The sequence below is a fragment of the Syngnathus scovelli genome, chromosome 12 (genome assembly GCF_024217435.2).
Source record: "Syngnathus scovelli strain Florida chromosome 12, RoL_Ssco_1.2, whole genome shotgun sequence".
In the NCBI taxonomy this organism is placed as follows: Eukaryota; Metazoa; Chordata; class Actinopteri; order Syngnathiformes; family Syngnathidae; genus Syngnathus; species Syngnathus scovelli.
The window spans coordinates 2,334,754-2,353,925 of record NC_090858.1 but is presented as its reverse complement, the minus strand read 5'-3'; the positions used below and the strand labels follow the sequence as shown (position 1 = coordinate 2,353,925).

At 42.8% G+C, this 19,172-nt stretch overlaps 5 protein-coding genes across 6 annotated transcripts; 3 read left to right on the top strand and 2 right to left on the bottom strand.

Moving 5' to 3' along the window:
* Positions 1 to 80: 80 nt before the first annotated feature.
* Positions 81 to 2,017, bottom strand: zgc:65997 (uncharacterized protein LOC794398 homolog). The gene is made up of 4 exons (XM_049736836.2): positions 1,549 to 2,017; positions 1,203 to 1,380; positions 1,035 to 1,129; positions 81 to 954 (listed from the first exon to the last, which is right to left on the bottom strand). The coding sequence occupies exons 1-4, from the start codon at positions 1,873 to 1,875 to the stop codon at positions 763 to 765; spliced, it is 792 nt and encodes a 263-aa protein (XP_049592793.1). The 5' UTR covers positions 1,876 to 2,017; the 3' UTR covers positions 81 to 762.
* A 252-nt stretch (positions 2,018 to 2,269) lies between these two features.
* nphp1 (nephronophthisis 1) lies at positions 2,270 to 6,581 on the top strand. Its single transcript, XM_049736828.2, has 20 exons — positions 2,270 to 2,497; positions 2,723 to 2,784; positions 2,860 to 2,920; positions 2,992 to 3,131; positions 3,215 to 3,410; positions 3,494 to 3,595; positions 3,685 to 3,809; positions 3,886 to 3,934; positions 4,005 to 4,092; positions 4,187 to 4,281; positions 4,371 to 4,499; positions 4,592 to 4,666; positions 4,734 to 4,844; positions 4,920 to 5,002; positions 5,096 to 5,172; positions 5,256 to 5,355; positions 5,420 to 5,532; positions 5,595 to 5,668; positions 5,881 to 5,925; positions 6,004 to 6,581. Exons 1-20 carry the CDS (start codon positions 2,432 to 2,434, stop codon positions 6,271 to 6,273), a joined length of 2,061 nt encoding a protein of 686 aa, XP_049592785.1. The 5' UTR covers positions 2,270 to 2,431; the 3' UTR covers positions 6,274 to 6,581.
* A 1,482-nt stretch (positions 6,582 to 8,063) lies between these two features.
* Positions 8,064 to 12,615, top strand: LOC125978921 (myelin and lymphocyte protein-like). Its single transcript, XM_049736837.2, has 4 exons — positions 8,064 to 8,247; positions 10,985 to 11,149; positions 11,228 to 11,401; positions 11,521 to 12,615. Exons 1-4 carry the CDS (start codon positions 8,161 to 8,163, stop codon positions 11,593 to 11,595), a joined length of 501 nt encoding a protein of 166 aa, XP_049592794.1. The 5' UTR covers positions 8,064 to 8,160; the 3' UTR covers positions 11,596 to 12,615.
* On the bottom strand, positions 11,520 to 18,931 carry mrps5 (mitochondrial ribosomal protein S5). Of its 2 annotated transcripts, XR_011087887.1 has the most exons (13): positions 18,835 to 18,931; positions 18,410 to 18,541; positions 18,127 to 18,252; positions 17,941 to 18,054; positions 17,715 to 17,834; positions 17,571 to 17,605; positions 16,505 to 16,595; positions 16,129 to 16,175; positions 15,849 to 15,906; positions 15,560 to 15,622; positions 15,326 to 15,462; positions 13,737 to 13,913; positions 11,520 to 11,591 (listed from the first exon to the last, which is right to left on the bottom strand). XR_011087887.1 is itself a non-coding variant. In XM_049736834.1 (12 exons), the coding sequence occupies exons 1-12, from the start codon at positions 18,881 to 18,883 to the stop codon at positions 14,745 to 14,747; spliced, it is 1,197 nt and encodes a 398-aa protein (XP_049592791.1). In that variant the 5' UTR covers positions 18,884 to 18,931; the 3' UTR covers positions 14,619 to 14,744. The 2 variants fall into 2 exon arrangements, 1 of the variants encoding a protein (XP_049592791.1); XM_049736834.1 differs by lacking the exons at positions 11,520 to 11,591; positions 13,737 to 13,913 and adding an exon at positions 14,619 to 14,969.
* On the top strand, positions 12,760 to 14,403 carry LOC125978922 (myelin and lymphocyte protein). The gene is made up of 4 exons (XM_049736838.2): positions 12,760 to 12,998; positions 13,748 to 13,915; positions 13,986 to 14,108; positions 14,195 to 14,403. The coding sequence occupies exons 1-4, from the start codon at positions 12,906 to 12,908 to the stop codon at positions 14,267 to 14,269; spliced, it is 459 nt and encodes a 152-aa protein (XP_049592795.1). The 5' UTR covers positions 12,760 to 12,905; the 3' UTR covers positions 14,270 to 14,403.
* Positions 18,932 to 19,172: the final 241 nt, after the last annotated feature.

Genomic DNA, 19,172 nt, shown 5'->3' with positions numbered 1-19,172 from the left:
CCCTTGTGCAGCGTGGAGTGCTCCCCCTCCCCTCCACATACCGGACTGACGACTGATGTGCACAAAGCCGGCTGTCAACACACAGTCACGACATGTTGCTTTTATTGCACGCCACAGCATAATTACATATCGATCGCCTCAACGCAACAATGCAAAGTACAATTGCAGAAAAGACGCGCGGATTAAGAGATAAAATGACAGCTCATAAGCTACCGTGACAAAGTATTTGAATGTTTTAAAAACAAATAAGATGATCTGTGATTTTTGCAGGCGTGTCGTGCAAACGCAGCAGTTCATGATGTCGGGAAAGATAGAATTTTTTTTTTTTTTTTTTTTTTGGCCTGCGTTTTTACCCAGCTCAATTCTTCACAAGGTACTTTTGCACCATCTGGCGGTGGGTTGGGGTAAGACACATTGGACAGCGCCTACTGTACTGTAATATATTGGAAGAAAAGTGAGCAATAACCAGTTGAAAAATAGGCTACTGCTATAATAGTATAAAAAAGCATCTGTAAACATATAAAAGGGAAATAATGCACAATAACATTTAGTTTAACATCATTAGTTTGCAGAATTTGATGAAATAAAGAGAGTGGTCATTTGCCAATATTTCTCAAATTTATCCAAATCTAAATTCAAGAGCACAACTTTACATTAGATATATGAAAATCACATCACACCATAATGTCTTGCTCAAATGAATATTGTCAATCCCATTACTTAGATTAATATATAAAGAGTCCCTGTTCTTCCTACTTTTTGCTACCAGGGCAGTTGAGTTCCATCCCAGCTGTAGGCGTTACCTGTCTTTTCCACATCCAGTGCTTCTATGATGCCCATCAGGTACTCCACAGAACGTTCCGTGCTGAAAAGTTTCCCTTCGGGTACGTTCTTGTGATACGGCTTAGACAAGTCGGTGTCCAATGTTCCTGGATGCAAGGAAACGCATACCACCTAGCGGGGGTAGGATACAGCATCATTTGGTAGGCCACTGGTATTTTACTGATGTATAAATGCAAATAAGATTAAATTACCTTGGGTCGACTTCGGCCCAGCTCAATGGAAAGATTTTTTGTGGCCATGTTTAGAGCCGCTTTAGACATTCTGTAGCTGTACCAGCCGCCAAGACCTTCAGGTTAAAAAAATATGTATATCACGTGTATTCAAACATATTGTAGAACATGTAATGGTTCTTATGTTACCGTTGTCGCCAATGGAGCCAACTTTGGCAGTAACGTTGACGATAATGCCGCTGTGCCGCTTAGCCTGGTCTGTTGGTTGTTGACCGAAGCCACCTCCGCCCTTCTGCAGGAGTGGAGCAAAGTACTTGGCCATCACAAGCGGACCCACCGTGTTTGTGGTCAAGGTGGCGATGATGCCCTGAAAAGAGAAAACCAGGAGTAAAAATAAACATGCTGATCGCAGAACATAGTTTGAGGAGTAACATGTGAAGTGGGGGATAATTAGAAGTTTGATGGAAGCACTTCTTAATGAGCAAGTTAAATAAAAACTGTTTTTGGTGCTTCTTTTTACAAGTGAATGGCATACTTGTGCAGAAACATCCCTCAGGCTCGTCTCTCCTTTCCCGGAGGGGTGAAGCAGAGCAGACGAGTTGACCATCAAATCAAGCCGACCAAAGCTCTTCTTCACCCGCTCAGCTGCCTTGCGGATGTCCTCCTCGTGATTCACGTCCAGCTGAAGCACCGTCAGCCGGTTCGGGTGTTGTCCGACCAAGCCCTGCAGTTCCGTGGCCCCGTCCGGGTTCCGACACGTTGCTATGACACTCGCTGGGGGTTTGTCTTTTAAAATGTATTTGCAAAACTGCAGTCCCAGACCCCGGCTTGCACCTTGGACGAGGGCCACGGGAGCCGCCATGACACCGAAATGACATAATGCTATGCAGAAGAAAGTAACATGTGTTTGTTGCGTTCACTGTCTAAAAAAACGCGTGGGGATTCTAACTAAAATAAATTCGTTCTCACGGGATAGAAGTAGATGAGTGTTGTTGAATGTGCAGAACATACTAAACTGCGTAAACTGACTTGAACATTTAATGCACATAGTTTGGACTAAAATTATTTTAATTATATATTGTGCTGAGTTTAGACCGTTTAAAGATAACGAGCTGTTCCAGAAGGCAACGCGTTTCACAACAAGCACGATACGCCCGGTGAAGGTCATCGGAGTAGTTACACAAAGCTAATTTAGTTTTTTTTTTTTTTACATTAGGTTTACCTTCGCACGCCAAAATTAACTGTAGACTGGTGAAAGTGGTCGAACAGTTAAAATTTTGTTTTGAATATGAAGCGACACTACCCGGAAGTAGACCCTTGTTGCTAAGCGACCAGCTGACCAATGGCCGCACGGCGTCACTAGCCGCTAGCCGGCATGCACAGAAATTAAAATTATGGTCGCTAAAAAGGACGATTAAATGCCATCCAAGGGAAAGGGGCCCCTGCAGGTGGTCCACAGAGAGGTGGACGACATGAGGGGGAAGGTTTGTCATCGAAAACGCAGACTTTTATGACGTTAAACTCGAGGGGGGTGTTCCTAAACACGTCAGTCACCAGCTAGCTTTAGCTTTCGCTCCACTTCAGGAGAATATTTTGGCAATAATGCAACCCCAGACATTTTAAAAGCTAAGTGTTGCCCATATTTTGTTGTTTAAATGACACATTTTAGTCCTATGTATAAATGATTCACTTGTATTCTTTGTTCCCAGCTGGAGAGTCTGTTGAAAGATGTTAAGGGTGAGGTGGAAACCAAAGAGGAGTCCTTTAGAAGGTGAACTTCTCATCCTTTTAGAACTATTCAACATTTAAATTTGTGTTTTGTGTCTAAAAGTGTCCAATTTTAAAGATGCCAAGACCTTCAGATATCTGCAGAGAAAACACTGAAACATCTGACAAAACTGACCAAGGTGACATTTTTATGAAGTGTCTTCAGGTTACTTTGCTGCAAGACATTTAAAAGTAGCGGTGTACGTTGTAGGCCGATGAGATTGCTCCTGTGGGCAACTACGACCAGAGAAAACGAGACGAGCAAGGACGACTGCACAACGTCCTGGAGCAGCTGAACAAACTCTCCGTGGAGCTCTCGCCACCGGGACCAAGCACGGAGCCATCAACAAGGTCCATAGCTTTCATGGTATAATTTCCAAAGGCCATTCTCGGAGAAAAAAAAAAAAAAAAAAAAAAGTCCTTTTCATTCGCAGTGAAGCCCAGAATGAAGATGGCGAGGACGGAACTGAAGAAAGTGACGAGGAGGACAGTGACGAAGACACCGCCGATAAGGAGGACATCCCCAAAAATGAGAGTCAGGCGTCGACCGCACCCCCGCAGTCGGAGCCTTGCGTCTACACGGCGCTTAGTGATTTCAAGGGGGACCAGGAAGGAGATTTGACAGTTGAGGTGATGTGTTTATATAAGGGTTTGAAACTGGTTCCAATCTGGAACATGATAGCAAATTCACCAATTTAACAATACTGCTTCAGCGTGGTGACACGTTGAAAATCCTCAAGAAGACAAGTGATGGCTGGTGGCTGGCCGAGAATGCCAAAGGCGACAGAGGAGTGGTGCCGAGAACGTACCTCAAGGTCCAGGCTCGCCATTCAAAATATTAGGCACAGCTGCATAATCCAATGATAGTACATCAACAGTATCAAAACACTTTTCTTCTATTCAGATCGGTTCTGTCCTCGGTGACGACGACGACAAGGAGGAGGAAGAAGATGAAGAGTCCGACGAGGCTGAGGAGGAGCGAGAGGACTCGGAAGAACAGGAAAGCGAAGAAGAAGAGGAGAAGCAGAGGTTTGATTTGGTTTTCTTTCCCTTGTGAAGTCATCTGTTTATTCATTCATCGAAAAACAGACTTGCTCTTCCACAGCCACACTCCTCACGCCAACTGGTCCACTTTACGAAAGGCTCTAACCGAGGTACAAGAAATCATTTATGACCACCATCTCTAAAACATTCGTTTTAATTCCTGCATGATTCTCGTGACAGATTGACGCTACCGATGTCCTCTCCGCAATGGGCGCCATCCCTTCCGGGTTCAGGCCCTCCACTCTCAGTAAACTGCTGACGGACGAAGGTTGGTGTCATCTGGTTAAACAAAACTGCTAAACTAGCCGCTAATCAAGATCGAAAGTACATCGTTGAATGTCGACGTGATGATTGTGTTTTAGGCGCCAAATACAGAGGAAGTCATTTGATGCAACCACAGCTCAGCCAATCACAGCTCTCCTTCAGCGACCTCTTCTTGGATCCTGACACTGGCAGGGTGAGAAAATATCAGACCATTTTCTGCCTGTGTATTTATACAAGTAACGTGGAGCCGCTGTCACTCTCGGGTTTCCTCCCGCCACGCAGGTGCGCCCACGACACCCTCGAACGTGCGTTTGCTTCTCCCTGTGGAGCTGCAAGAGGATCCCCACACCCGGGGTCGGCGTCCAGGTCCTTAGCAGACACATCCGACTCTGCGCCTTTGATGGCACTCGGGTTTGTCGAAGATATTCTATTCATTATTATGATATTTTATCAATCCGTTAATTCCTCTGGAAATTTTAAATCCTGCTTTTGTTACACTCCAGGTGCTGAGTAACATCCACACAGTGAGGGCCACCTACAACCCCAAGAGCCCCAAGACCTGGCTTTTCTCTCCACGGGTACCCCCCCCCAATACACACAGATATTAAGCAACTTCACATTTGACTAACCCCATGTTTGTCGCAGACCACCGGCATCCTGCCGACCCTCCTGGACGGAGACTGCTTCCTGCGCTGCGACGCCGACAGCCCCGACCTCGGTATCCTCTTTGAGCTCGGCGTCACCTTCATCCGCAACGTAATGAGAAAAACACAAATCAAAGGCGCTGAGCCGAGCAGTCGTTTGAAGGAGCGCTCCGTGCTGTGTTTTAAGTCCACAGGCGAGCGAGGCGACTTGAGCTGCGGTTGGGCTTTCCTCAAACTAAATGACGCTGCAGGAAATCCACTCCTGAACAGGTATCTTCATATTTCGTATAACACTACACTCAATAGCAGCCTGCCACATTTTTTTTTTTTTTTTATTGATGACTAAATTGTGTTATTGCACAGGACATACGAGATGCCGGTGAGCGGCGGCACTCCTTACGAGAAGGACGTCGACATGGAGGGGTTGCTCCCTCGATCATGTAAGAGCGACGCACAAACCTGCTCCGATCATAATTACGGTATTATAAAAAAACGAACTTTAAAAGTGTTATTTTCTTTTCAGCTGCGACTGGCGTGTTCCAGCAGATGCTCAAAGCGCGGCGACTATCCAAACTCATCGTCAAGTTCAAGACGCCCAACAGCCGCATCAAGACGCAACTCAGGTGAGAGGTTTGACGTGCGTACGAGTGTGTGTAACTAATCGGCGAGTACGTTTTCCTTCTCCAGCCTCCTCCCCGACACGCTGCTGCACTGTCTGAGCTGCGTCCCCCTGCTGGCCATGTACAGACAACTGCTAGCCGACGAGCTGCTGGTGAACCGGCCCACCATGCAGAACGCAGGTAAGACACACACACACACACACTTTGGTTTCCGCATCACTCCTCAACTTTCTTTTGTTCAGATTTGATATTCAGTCCCGTGGTTGCCACCTTCCCGATCCTGCTGGACCAAGTGGATCTGCTGGATGCGGTCAGAGTGCGTATCCACTTTGTAATTATTATTTATAAAATGGTTTTCAAGGCTGATGTTTTAAGGGAGCAAAATTAGAGCCCCTCTCTTAAAAAGATTGAATGTTGTTAAAAAAGTAATCAAAATACAATTGTAACATTGTAATTGTAAATTGATTAGTTTTATGCTATAATAAATACATTTCTAGACATGCAAAAAATGTTTTTTCAAATTTTCAGAGTGCCTGGATGGATGCGGAAAGCAACATGAGCAGGGCACAGAAGGTGTGTGGTACTTGGTTTCACCTATAGAGGGAGCTCGCCTACCTAAATTGTTTTGTGTGTGTGTGTGCACGTACTCAGAAAGACGAGGCGCAGGTGAAGCAGGAGTTCGCAAAGGTGTTCCAGTCGTCGGCATCTTTCTTGCTCCACACGTCTTCTTTCCCGCCCCACCGTTGGGCCGACACTCCATCAGAGGAACAGCGGTACTGTCTCATCCTGTCCACTCTGGAGGCGCTCAAGCGGACCCGCGGACAGTCGGAGAGCTTGGAGGTCCTGGCCGACCCCGCCCACTCTCCCCTGGCCTTTGACATCAACGAGATGACTTTTGACCTCCTGCGGGTGGCGCGCTAGAGCAAAAGAGAGAACACAGCAATATTAAACTTTTAAACACATTGAGATCAGTAAAAAAAAAAAAAAACACGTAAATATTTTTGTAATGTTTTTAATCAAATGTAAACTGCACATTACCATAAAAAATATCTTGTGAACCATTACAATTGTTTTTTTAAAATTTAAATCACATAGCTATAAATGAATGATTTAGTTTGGCACATTCTCCTCATGGTCCAATCATAAATCGTCATTTTTCTAGGCTTGCCATTAACGTGCTTACTGAACCGCATCCTTCCACTTCCACCCATAAAGTCAACATCACTCACTGTGTGTGTAGTGTCGAGTTATGGGGTACCAAAGGAGTGTTGTGTGTTAATTATTAGTGGTAGTGTGCGTTCTTTTTATAGTTCCTTATAAAAGGAGCCATGTCGCCACTCACTTGGTCAGTCCACTGGAATGGCTTCAGAACATTGGTTTGCTTTGGTCCACATTTTTTTGTGTCTCAGCTTCCCTGCTACGGCTACAAAAACTTTCTACTTATTTTTCTGCTTTTATGTTTTTAGTGGTAGAGCCACAAAAGCCCTTGACAAAGTTTAATATGATACTTTATTGTATGGATTGAATTCAAAATTGACAATGCTGGTGTGTAAACATATTATTATCCCCCCCCCGGACTGCTTGTTTGCTGGCAAATAGAGCGTGTATTTCCACATTCCATTGCCATCCCCCAGGTGACCAGTTTTTTTTTTTTTTTTTAACCCTCATAGGTCACGCTATTATAAGCCCAGGTAACAACAGCACAGATTTACTTTTGATTTTCCTCCAGTTTGAAAAAAAAATCCCTTTTCCGCTTTAACGACTTTGGTGTGGAAGAACAGCTAAAAAGTAGTCGGTGCGGCAGACTTTTTTTTTGTACTTAATAAAGGCGGAAACGGTCAAGGGTTTTCTATTTTGGTCGATTTACTCAAGTCAATTGAAACCAAAAGCAAAGGAAAAAAACAAAAAGTTTTGAGCAGGTTCAACAAGAACTGAGGAGTGACAAAAGGCAGGATTGGGAAAGAAGAGTGTGTGTCTGTGTGTGTGTGTGTGAATGAGTGTGTCTCCTGGCAGCTATGCATCCAAACACAGTGTAAGTGGTTTCCACGGTAACAGATTCCAAGTAGCTGCACTATCAACAAGATGGGGTGTACAAAACGGTATTCGACACGGGCGGATTAGGACTCATTGTAGGAAGTCGCCAAATGTGACAAAATAAAAGCATAAGTTTAATAACATGGACTGAATCCTAAATTCACAGCTTGTTTTTTTTTTCTTCATTTTTATCAAATGTAACTACTGCCTCTAGGTAGCATGAACCACCTGTTCCAATACTTTTGTCAACATCGTTCAACCCATGCTTTTATTTTGGAGACATTAACCAGAGGATAAAAAAAATATACTCCTGTGAGTATTTTGTTCTACTCTGTCTGCATTTTTTGTGGAAGATTTTGTTCAATTTTGCAATAGACAATGCTAATTCCGTTAGCCCGTCTATGGCATTTTGCATTGCATGTTAGCAACAAGCTAGCAGACTTTGGCGAACAATCCTGTTTTATTTTGACACATTCAATTCTCATTTTCCGTGCAGTCAAGCGACTTGCATCTCCTTTTCATGTCCCACATGCACAATTTGCCTCACAATCACTTTTTGTATGTGTATGTAAACAGCCACTTTGCCTCTTACAGGCCCTTCTACAAACACACACACACACACACACACACACACACATGCACACATGGATGGTAGGCGGAGGGCAGGTGGTGGAGGAGGAGGTGCGGGAGGCGGCCTTTACGTAAAAAGCATATTAAAAGCGACCGCACATCTCATTCTACATAAACACACACATTGATAGCGCGTTTAGGACTATGGCCTCCACCACGTCGGCAGATGTTTTGCCCACCGGCGGCAGAATCTTCACCAGCATCCCTGACTTGTTCTTCATCCCGGAATTTGTGAGTCGTTTTGGTGACTTGGGATACGGAGATGTGTGTCGCGCGTTGTGTTGGTTTTTTTTTTGAGCTTGTTGTGTATAGTTGTCTCGATTTTGCGCTCAAATGAGGGGTGAGTGTTGCTAGGGGTGTCGAGGATGAGCGAGGCTGACCAATCAGGATGAAGAGTTTGGAAAATTAGAACCAGGAAGGTTTTAAAAAATATCTATTTTTATTTTTAAATTCATTTTGGTTGATTTTTTTTTCAATATTTTATTTGCACTCTTATACTTAATTTTAGGTTGTTTTTATGTTAGTTTGACTTATTTCATTTCCAATCGACTATTTTTTTTTTTATAGTGGCACCATGGCAACTATGGACAGTTGAGGCCAGTCAATCGCCATAGCAACAACAACAAAAAACACAGAGAAACATTAAAATGTTTAAATGTGCTGTCTAATATAAGGAGCATTTTTGTGCAGACTTTAGCAGGTTACTGTTGACTTTTTGGTTCATCGTCACGTTATAACGGTGACAAACAAAACATTTGACTGAACAAATTCACACAAACTCGTCGAGTCGGATAAAGTTTGGTTATGTCCCCGAGCGGGAGAAATGTACGACACAGAATATGTGCTCAATTTGGGAGAAAGGCTTTTCAAATGTTTTATAGCGTTAAATATATTTTTAGGGAGGGGTCAAAGTACATTATGTGCTAATATCAATTTTTGCTTGTTATGAAAAGCACATCTCATTTTTTTCACTGAGGAAAAAAATAAAATATTGGACTGAATTGACTTCTTCAAATAATTGCGTGAAATAAAATAATCTGAATTAAATTTTTAAACTGTATCTGAATCCAGATTTTTTTTGTGCAATCACTTCACAAAATTAAATTGAGTATTTTTTTGTAGCGAAACATCCATCCATCCATCCATCCATCCATCTTCTTCCGCTTATCCGGGGTCGGGTCGCGGGGGCAACAGCTTCAGGAGGGACTCCCAGACTTCCCTCTCCCCAGCCACTTCATCCAGCTCATCCCGGGGGATCCCAAGGCGTTCCCAGGCCAGCTGAGAGACATAGTCTCTCCAGCGCGTCCTGGGTCGTCCCCGGGGTCTCCTACCGGTGGGACATGCCCGGAACACCTCCCCAGGGAGGCGTCCAGGAGGCATCCTGATAAGATGCCCGAGCCACCTCATCTGGCTCCTCTCAACGTGGAGGAGTAGCGACTCTACTCCGAGTCTCTCCCGGATGACCGAGCTTCTCACCCTATCTCTAAGGGAGAGCCCGGACATCCTGCGGAGAAAACTCATTTCGGCCGCTTGTATCCGAGATCTCGTTCTTTCGGTCACGACCCATAGCTCGTGACCATAGGTGAGGGTAGGAGCGTAAATCGACCGGTAAATTGAGAGCTTTGCCTTTTGGCTCAGCTCTCTCTTCACCACCACGGACCGGTACAGGGTCCGCATTACTGCCGACGCTGCACCGATTGTAGCGAAACAATTTCTTATAATTAAATTTGTGTTTCATAAAACTGGTATTTTATTAACTTTTAGAGCTAACTTCCTTTCCTTGAGCCGTTCGGGCCTCAAAAATCCTATGTCCTCCTTCCCGCCCACAATTGGAGGCAATTTTTCTTTGGTGTAGTAGAAAGAGAGCGATTAAATCTGTTTGATTCAGTTTGGGGGGGAAACCTCAAAGAGGTGAGAGAGGGCGTAAATCGAAACCAGGCATCTTCTCGGCTCCTTTTACGGTGTGGGCCGGTCGAGTCAATCATTCAAAAACCTGCCAGTCTGGTTTTGGGACAAACGCGGCCCGTGTTTTCCGACAACAAGTGGCCGGAGCGCGGCAGACTCGAAATGTTTGCTTTTGGCGGCGGGGATTTAGCCGCGAGTAACAAAAAGTCAATTCCTGCAGTATCACGGTTCATCTCATGTTTTTAGGATTTTGTTTGTCTATAACATTTCTCTTTGTATTAGCATTAAGCTAGCAAAATTTCGTTAGCTCAAATGATAAGATTTGCTTGAAGCATGTTTTAATGAATGTGAATGTATTTAAACTGCTAAGTGCCGATTAGCCAAGCTAGCTTAAGTGCTATTTTTTTGTCTTTGCGAACTTTCGATTATATTCCAATCTCAAGAAAGGGGCGTGCCCAAGGAAGTGGCCAGTGAGTGCAAATACGAGCCAAGAAAATTCCTTGAGCGGAAATCCGAGATCAAATAAAGCGTTTCATATTTGAGAAGTACACAAAGCCGCTTGTAATATTCGGGGTGTGGCTCCGATTGTGTGCATACACGATTAGAGAAAAAATTGCATACAACGAGGAATATAGTAGACCGTGAACCACATGCTGCTTCACCAACATCATTTCTGCTCTGGTAAATGAGCCCGTAGACAGATTGGTCCTTGTTTGTGGTCATGTGACTAGACCAGGTGGCACTAATTCTTCCAACAATGCCGCCTTTCTAGTCATATCTCGGAGTCAAATCCAACTTTTTCATGCTTTCATGAACAGGGCGGTGGAGTTAAATATTCACCATTGTGGATTGTGTCCATGTTAACATCTCTCATTGGGAATGTTTGTCAAAGGAGGGCGGGGTGGGGGCAGTTACGCCTTTTTGAAGGCTTCTCGAGTGCCCTTATGGTTTCCTTTAAGAGATGCCGAGAAGTCCTAGGAGCTGTTTGATCACCGCTTTAACTACCTCAACTTTGACTTTGGCTCATCTTCCCAAACTCTGATCCATTTTATTTTTCCGACAGGTTTTTGGCGGTCTGGTGTGGATCCTGGTGGCGTCCACTCGAGTGTACCCGGACCACCCGCTAGGCTGGGTCATGTTCGTTTCCGTCTTCTGTTTTGTCTTCACCACGCTCTGGTTCTTCCTCTTCCTGTGCGGGGCTAATCAGAGCGGTGTCTGGCCAGCTCTGGTAAGACACACCCACCCCGAACACCGATTGGCTACGTCTAGCGGAATCCCATCATCATTTCCCTCCTCCATCTCGCAGGACACGTTCTACCATTTCTTGGCGGTGGTGTTCTATCTGAGCGCCTCGGTGATCCTGGCTTATATTACCGTGCTCAAAGGCTGGGGGGTCACCATCAACTCGGGGGGGACCTTGACCATCGTGCCCCTCATCGGAGAAGGTCTTAAGATCTACAGGCTGGACATAGCCGCCGTGGTAGGATGTCTCAAGTGATTTTTTTTGTCTGATGTAACATTCATTCCATATTCTTAGAGAAGCAGCTTTTTTTTTCTCGACTTTAAAAATGACTGACCTGTCTTTGTGATGTCATCCAGGTGATGTCATACCTGGCCACGCTGCTCTACTTCCTGCACGCCATTTTCTCCGCCATCCGATGGCACAGAGCCTAAAGGGGACGACCAAAAAAGATGTCAAACGCTTCATCCTGATGACAGAAACACTTATTCATGCTTTTATTCTCATTATTATATACATACATTCTTTTATAAGCTGTTACAGGCAAGTTGCAAAAGTCACATGACTGAATGAGCGGTAAACAAACTAAATGTCACATGTGTGAGGTTAACTAATCAATTCTGCAAAAAATATATCAAATTATGAAATATTTGGCATTCTAAAAGCATTTTTTTTTATTTGTTGTTCAGATTGGTATTAAAAAATATCAAATTACTTTTTATGTCGCGGAAACAGACACTTAAGTCATCGTCACTTATATTTTTTGGACACTTGAAATATTATTGTTTAACCAGTTCCAACTTCAAACATAATAAAATAGGATTTGTCCAATCTATATACACAATATAACATAAAATAATGTATAAAAATCAATGAAACTCTTCAAATTGTGCTTAAATTTAGCGTTTATAGCACCGCACATGCACCATGTTAAAATAATGCATTCGTCTGGAATATAAATCTGAAAGAAAAAAAAAAATACAAACAAAAATTAAAAACAAAAAATTTTTAAATGCAAAAAAACTTACATTTTAAAATAAAATACATTCAATGCAGCACCATTTTCAAAGTTACAATTGTGTTTTTTATAATTGCCTACTAAACTATCAGTGACCCAAAAATCGTTTTATATTTTACTAACAAAACCACCTGTCCATTTTTAAAATCAGAATCGAGCTAAATAGATGAAACCAACTGTCGACATTGACTCGCCAATCTCGACGACCTTTTGCGACACGTGTATACAAAATACATTTTCTTCCTTTTCTGTTTACAACCAAACCTATAAAACATCCTCAACCTTTTTAATCCTACTTTTCATTTCTGAAAGGCTAACTATAAACATCACATCCGAAGGAATGTTCCAAAATGATTAAAAACACTTACATGTTGTATATATTTGATTGATTTCACGTATATTTACAAAATGTGAAATAAAATAACTAGATTTCAAACGTGTTGAAGGCTGGATCTTTTATCGATGTGTTGGGATTCTTGTCCAGTGTGTCAAACGCAAACAAAAAGAAAACAAGAGTGATATTCCATCTGGCTTCACTGAGGCCCCGGGGCCACAAAATTTTACCTTAGCTCTTCAAAAAAAAAAAAAAAGGGCGTGTATGAAGATGAGGGAAACACTAACAATACCAGAACAGGTTTGGCAGCCAAATTGGCCTCACTAGCATTTCCACCTGCTTGTTCTTTCTTTAGTCCCCACCGATCGGAACAAAGGTCGGACTATTCCGGAATGGCGGCGACCACTACCCAGTCCATGGGAAGTCTGCCAAGCGGACTAGCAATATGCGTGACTGTGCCGGATTTGTTCTACCTGCCTGAACTGGTGAGTGACCTTCACCGATGACGGCATTCAGATGTGAAATGACGTCATTCATTTGATTTGACACAAAAAATAAAAAAGAATGTTAGATGAAATTGATAACTTCTCTGAAAATTGATGACTAACATGATCTGGTTGAAAGAAAAAAAAAAAATGGTCGTTAGCTGAGCCCGTTCGGCACTATGATGTCATTTTCTGTCAATAGAATGTGGTAAATATTAATATTAAATATTAAAAAAAAAAATGCATTGCAGTAAGAGTTTCATTTGATCAATTTAGTTTTTTTATCAATTGTAAAAATGTAAAATGTGATCTGTAAGATGTCTATAAATAGAAATTGTTCAACAATGTTTCCACTTTCCCTAAAACGCAATTTTTAATAATTTACGTAAGGGGCACTGGCGGAGCTAGGATTTTTTCCTGGGGGGGGGGGGAGAATATCTCAGGGTCAGCAATTTTTATTTTTTTTGCAAACCCAAAACATAAAGATTGATAAAGATCCAATTTAATGTGGAAAAAAAATTCCGGAAAAATCTGAAAATACCTAAAAGTCAATCATGTGGCACCAGGAGGAGGGGGGGGGGGGGCAGTGCCCCTGAGGCAAACCCTCTAGCTCCACCACTGGTAACAGGTAAAAAAAAAATATTCAGGCACTTCTATGGGAGGTGCATCTTCACGTACTTTCAAATGTGTAATACTAAAAAGTCCACCATGTGAGAGAAAAGCACAAATTATTTTCACCTTACGTGCAGGTGACGGGTGGGCTGGTTTGGATCCTGGTGGCCTCCACCCATGTGGAGCCCCCCAACCCTCTGGGCTGGGTGATGTTCGTGTCTGTCTTCTGCTTCGTCATGACGCTCCTCTGGGTGATCATCTTCATCGCCGGGTGTCACAAGAACAGCTCAGCGTGGGTCGCCGCTGTAAGGCCACACATAAAGGGAAATAAAAATGAAATGAGATTGGGGTTAATTTATTTTCTGTGTGTGTTAGGATTTTGCCTATCACTCTTTGGCTGCGTTGTTCTACCTCAGTGCTGGGGTCAATTTAGCCTACATCACCTTCGTTATGAAATTTGGAGAGCTCAGAATCTACCGGATTGACATTGCTGCTGTGGTAACATTTACACACACACAAAAAAAGCTTATATTGAGTCGGTTCTTTTTTTTTTTTTTTGTCTATTGTGTTTTTGTGTGTTGCAGGTGTTTGCCTTCATGGCCACGCTGCTCTACTTCATTCACGCCGTCCTGTCGTCCCTACGATGGAAACACTTCTAAAAAGACAATTTGATTTTTGAGCAACATTTCAAAAACTTTAGCATTTCCTCATTAACCTGCACTAGCTTTAGCCATTTATTTCTTTTCTACTACTTTTATACTTTCAAAAAATAAAATAAATCACGTTGGTCTGACTTGTTATTCCAGCTTTTTTTGTTTTCATGTTGGATACATCAACACTGACATTTTTGCAAGTGTCGAGAATCGATATATATACAAAATTAGGTGGATAAGTAACAGGACATACAAAAAAAATTTTCAATACCTGGAATTGAAAAGGAGGTCAGACATTTTGATGAAAAGAGCACCTCAAAATTGAGCATGAAAACAAAATGTAAGAATGAATCAGTTCCTTTTCAAGTTGCACTTTATTTCAATGCATCACAGAAGAATGTCGGCTTGTAATTATGATTTTCATAATATTATACAAAAAAAAAAAAACACAAAATAATAACCAAAATAAAACAAAGCAGTTCTACCAGATGGTGCGTTTGACACCAGCCCAGATGGAGCGTTTGAATCCCTGGGCGGCGCGCACGTCGTCCCAGTGCAGACGCGTGTCAGGGATTTCGTCCTCCGGCTCCGGTTGGGCCTGAACCCCATTCTTGGGGGACGCCACCACCACGGGTAACAAGCCGCGCTCCTGCCGGAACTCCACTACGTGGAGCTGTTTCTTCTCCGCTAGCATCTGGTGGGTTTCCTGGGAGACGCATGAGGATGGCGGCGGTCGTTGGCAGGGTGATCACGCGCTTTCTTGCAGGTATTTGTGTATCTATATATAGTCTAATATTACGTCAAAAAATATTGCTGGTGCCGTTTTAAATATTATATATATTTTTTTTCCATATCTCAGCAGGCTACTTTTTGTTTCTTCCCATTGCTTTTAAATATCTTCGAATATTTTGAAATGTCAATCTACGTTCTTTTAGCATTTTTAATAAGATACTTTCTGCTGTCTTTTTCTTCAGTTCAGTTTCGATGTGCTTTTGGTTGTTACCTCGATTATCAAAAGGTGCACTATAAATAAAGCCGCCTTAGCAAAATGAGAACCTTTACCTGCTTGGCCAGGCCAGCGAAGAGCGCTCTGGTGATGTTGAGCATGTTGACCGACCCTTCCACTTTACAATACATGTCTTTCAAGCCAATCAGCTTGCACATGGTGATGATGGCGCGGTGACAGTGAAGGCCGTAACCTGGATGGGCACATCGGCGGAGGAGATGCGTTTGAACGCTTTAGAAATCGTTCAAACTAAGACAATAATGACTCGGTTGGACGGGTCGACTGAGTACCTTCGTTTTGTTTCTTCATACGGAGCGTCGTCCTCTTGAACTTGGATTCAATGTCGTGATAAACTGTTGACAAACACAGAGATCAAATTGAAAGAAAACAAAAAGGTGTCATTATATCTTTGACCACTGGAAATTATTGTGAATTGCTCGTCGCTTTTCTAGGAGTCTCTCCAACTACCGGCTTTCTTTTCTTATGTTCTTCATCTTGCTAGCTGATGACATCATGTGAAATTTTTTTTTGAGACATTTCTCCTCCAAACAACTTCTCAAAATTTGCGATTGTACTTACTGGTGTGGTTGTTGTATCGTTCGATGTAGTACAAGTAGTGGATGGCTCGATTCTTTGCCTGCGCAAACACACACACATACAATAGAAGCAATTCCGACTCCAACGTCAATAAAATACAATGAGAGACACTTCAGAGTCTGCGCTATAAAACATCTGGTTCGAGAGCCGATTGAAAAACTCTTGCTTTGACAGGACGATTACGTCCGGCAACAAGTGAAAAAAAAAAAAATCAATGTTCAAGGTGCTTATGATTTCAAAGAGTAATAATCATTGCTCTCACCTTCCTCAGAGCTGTGGGTCTGTCTGCTGCCTTCCCCAAGGCAAAACCTGGGCACAAAACGGAGCCCCCCCCATTCACACCTTGTAACTAGATTGAAAAAGAACTACCGATTTTGCAGTGAAATTGTTTTCCTTTCAATCCATCCTATACAGATCAATGTTGTATTAAATCTAAATCAAGAATGGCGTACCACACGGCGCTGAACTAAGTCAACTTTAGCAGAAATGAGACTTAAGGTGCACGGACAAAAAAGATTCATATAAAATCCTAAAGGGCATTGAAATGGGATCAGTCAAACACAATTATTTACATAATATAACCAATGTTTGTGGTTTGCATTGGCGGACAATTGAAGTCCCTGGGTGAGTGTATATACCTGCTGCGCCTTGGCCGTTGCCCACGGCAACCAAACAGCTAATGGACCTCTTCCTGCCTTCCTTTGCTGTCATGTTGAACACGCTTTTCACCTGCGGCACAACAATCGCTAAAGTGAGACATTCAAACAAGTATAAAATGGCGTTACAAACACTGGGGGGGCGGCACTGAAATGGCCTTGTTCTTGATTTTAGGCTGAACCCAACTTTATTTCAATGTTTTAATTGTTTTTATGTGTGTACGCTTTCTCTTCCAATGTGAGTCAACACAAATGTCAAGGTTGCACATTTCACTAATAAAAAGAAAATACCAATTTAATAAACGGAAGCTAAACCGACTGGCACCCTTTTCTCTAGCCACATCCTTCACTATCTTCTTTTTGCCTGCTCCTCTTCACCGACTGCAGTCTGTCACTGCCTGCTGATGTCATTGTCCTTGGGAGCCCGGCCTTTTTATTCCAGTAAGGCTTTTTCATTTCATTAGGCTACAGTGAATGTGCATGCGCACAGAAAAGCACTCAAGTGGCCATCGGGGGTAGTCTAATTCCTGGCAGCAGGGCTCTTTATTCATGGAGGGCTCTAGAAGCGGCAATAAAACGCACACGCACATAAATTAATAGCGTGTGTGTGTACGCCAACAAAAGAGAATAGAGGGACATATGTACATATATACCAAAGTGGCAAATGAGCAAATGCCAATTGAGTTCGGGTTAGATTTTGTTTACCATCAGCACACCCATACGGACACACACATTTGCAATTTTGCATTGGGATAAAAATGGTACATTGCACGCACACACACACTGAGACCATTACACCTGCACGCACAAATGAAGAGACACACCTTCTGTCTACACATGCATAGATCAGTACGCCATTGCGAGCACACACACATGACTCATTTTTTCCTTTTTAGCAACTAAATACAATTTGTACGATGACGTCAACAGTGGTTAATCCATTTTCTATGGCTGCAGTGCAGTTGAAATGTGAGTAGAGTGACATTTTGACTCTAGATTTTATTTTTTAATAATATTGTGCGACTGCATGGTAACAAACGGCACTCACCTCGATGACACGAGAATCGAAGTCTTCATAGGTCTCTGCAAAAAAAAAAAAAAAAAAGTATATATATTTGTGCCTGTACTTGCATCTTCTTGTAACTAAATTATCTTATTCCATACAGTGATTTAAAAAAAAAAGTCAATGTACCTCCATTAGGTCCTGGATCAGGGGGGCCCAGACTGATGCCCCCCCAGGAATTCCCCGTCCAGCCTCGCTCCCGCTTCACCTTCATCTTCCTCCTCTTCTCCCACTCGTCACGTTGACGCACTGAAAGGGAGGAAACGACATCAACGTACATTCCATTTCACAACATCAACAAAAGAGTGTGCATTTGTTCATGTAGAAAAATGTCAGTGTGTACGTGTGCGAGTACCGAGTTCAGCTTTCACTTCCTGCTGCTCTGCCTGACCTCTCCGGCTCATACTCTGCACGGTGCCGTCCTTTAACACGGGCATGTTGAGACCAGGCCACAGGAAGCCTCCGTGACCTACGCAGTAGATTCAGGGACAAAATGGTCTCTTAAAGTTAACTCGTGAACACTTCAGAAGTCCAAAGTCACCTTCTCCGATGCTTTGGCCTCGGTTCAGATCGCGCCTCAGTTTGCGTTTGGTTCTCTTTCCTCTGCCCTTCCTGGCGCCAGCTCCAGACTCGGCCAGTACGCCTTTCCAAAGCTCTTCGGCCGTCACTGGCACACATGGAAATGACAATGATCATCTTGCAGGATCATCTTTCAACACATTTTCACAAAATATCATTCCCTCTACTGGTGCTACCGTTTTGGTTAGCAACGCAATTTAAAAGGGCTCAGCAGGTAATGCTGTATGATGATAACGTGTTCTTACGCTTGTTGAAGAAGCTGCCGTGTCTGCTTGGCTGCCAACATCCGACGGGCACACAAGGTAGTGCGGGGTTCGCTCGATTTAGCACCTGGCATCCATGGATAGCGCCACCTATGGCGCGGAAGGAAGACATACCTGAGAAGACAGCTAGGCGTTATTCGATAAATACAGACAGTCAGAGTTAGTGCAAGTGTAGGCTATTGTTCATCTCTCCACTACATTGTAGACTCAAAAATAGGAAGAACAAAAAAAAGGACAGACGCCTTAATAGAAGGTATACGGTTAAGTCGCCAGTCATGACAGACGGATTATGTGGGATTTGTCCCAATTGAAACACAGACGTGACATTTTAAATCATAAGCGATATCATACAACACATATACACAATAAACTAGTCCAAAAAATGATATAAACAAGGAATACTTCACCTCCAACGGTGATGCGGAGGGCACAACACACGCGTATGGCCGCCGCCATTTTGGATTTCTGACGGGTCCTCAGAAGGCAGAAGAGAGGTGGCCGAGCTTTGCCTGTTCGAAATTCGAATATTTACAATGACAATTTCGTTATATATATATTTTTTCTATTCTATTCTATATTATATTCTTCTTGTTCATTTTATATTGCATTATTTTATTTGTAATATAGGATTTGTATTATAGGATTGTAATTTTATTGTACTACTTTCTCACTCATTTGAAAATAATCATGTGTTTAATTAGTAACATTAATGAAGAAGAAAACTGAAGAAAAAAAAAATTACAGA

Excerpts from the sequence above, each read along its gene's own strand:
- zgc:65997 (XM_049736836.2), bottom strand. The coding sequence starts at position 1,875 with ATGGCGGCTCCCGTGGCCCTCGTCCAAGGTGCAAGCCGGGGTCTGGGA. Across the intron at positions 1,130-1,202 it reads TGGCTCCATTGGCGACAACG|GTCTTGGCGGCTGGTACAGC; the intron begins GTAACATAAGAA and ends TTTAACCTGAAG. Across the intron at positions 955-1,034 it reads TGGGCCGAAGTCGACCCAAG|GTGGTATGCGTTTCCTTGCA; the intron begins GTAATTTAATCT and ends TACCCCCGCTAG.
- LOC125978922 (XM_049736838.2), top strand. The coding sequence starts at position 12,906 with ATGGCGGCGACCACTACCCAGTCCATGGGAAGTCTGCCAAGCGGACTA. Across the intron at positions 12,999-13,747 it reads TGTTCTACCTGCCTGAACTG|GTGACGGGTGGGCTGGTTTG; the intron begins GTGAGTGACCTT and ends CCTTACGTGCAG. Across the intron at positions 13,916-13,985 it reads GCTCAGCGTGGGTCGCCGCT|GATTTTGCCTATCACTCTTT; the intron begins GTAAGGCCACAC and ends TGTGTGTGTTAG.
- nphp1 (XM_049736828.2), top strand. The coding sequence starts at position 2,432 with ATGCCATCCAAGGGAAAGGGGCCCCTGCAGGTGGTCCACAGAGAGGTG. Across the intron at positions 4,500-4,591 it reads GCGCCTTTGATGGCACTCGG|GTGCTGAGTAACATCCACAC; the intron begins GTTTGTCGAAGA and ends GTTACACTCCAG. Across the intron at positions 5,003-5,095 it reads GGAAATCCACTCCTGAACAG|GACATACGAGATGCCGGTGA; the intron begins GTATCTTCATAT and ends GTTATTGCACAG.
- LOC125978921 (XM_049736837.2), top strand. The coding sequence starts at position 8,161 with ATGGCCTCCACCACGTCGGCAGATGTTTTGCCCACCGGCGGCAGAATC. Across the intron at positions 8,248-10,984 it reads TGTTCTTCATCCCGGAATTT|GTTTTTGGCGGTCTGGTGTG; the intron begins GTGAGTCGTTTT and ends TTTTTCCGACAG. Across the intron at positions 11,402-11,520 it reads GGCTGGACATAGCCGCCGTG|GTGATGTCATACCTGGCCAC; the intron begins GTAGGATGTCTC and ends GATGTCATCCAG.
- mrps5 (XM_049736834.1), bottom strand. The coding sequence starts at position 18,883 with ATGGCGGCGGCCATACGCGTGTGTTGTGCCCTCCGCATCACCGTTGGA. Across the intron at positions 18,253-18,409 it reads CGGCAGCTTCTTCAACAAGC|TGACGGCCGAAGAGCTTTGG; the intron begins GTAAGAACACGT and ends CATGTGTGCCAG. Across the intron at positions 15,463-15,559 it reads TATGAAGAAACAAAACGAAG|GTTACGGCCTTCACTGTCAC; the intron begins GTACTCAGTCGA and ends GTGCCCATCCAG.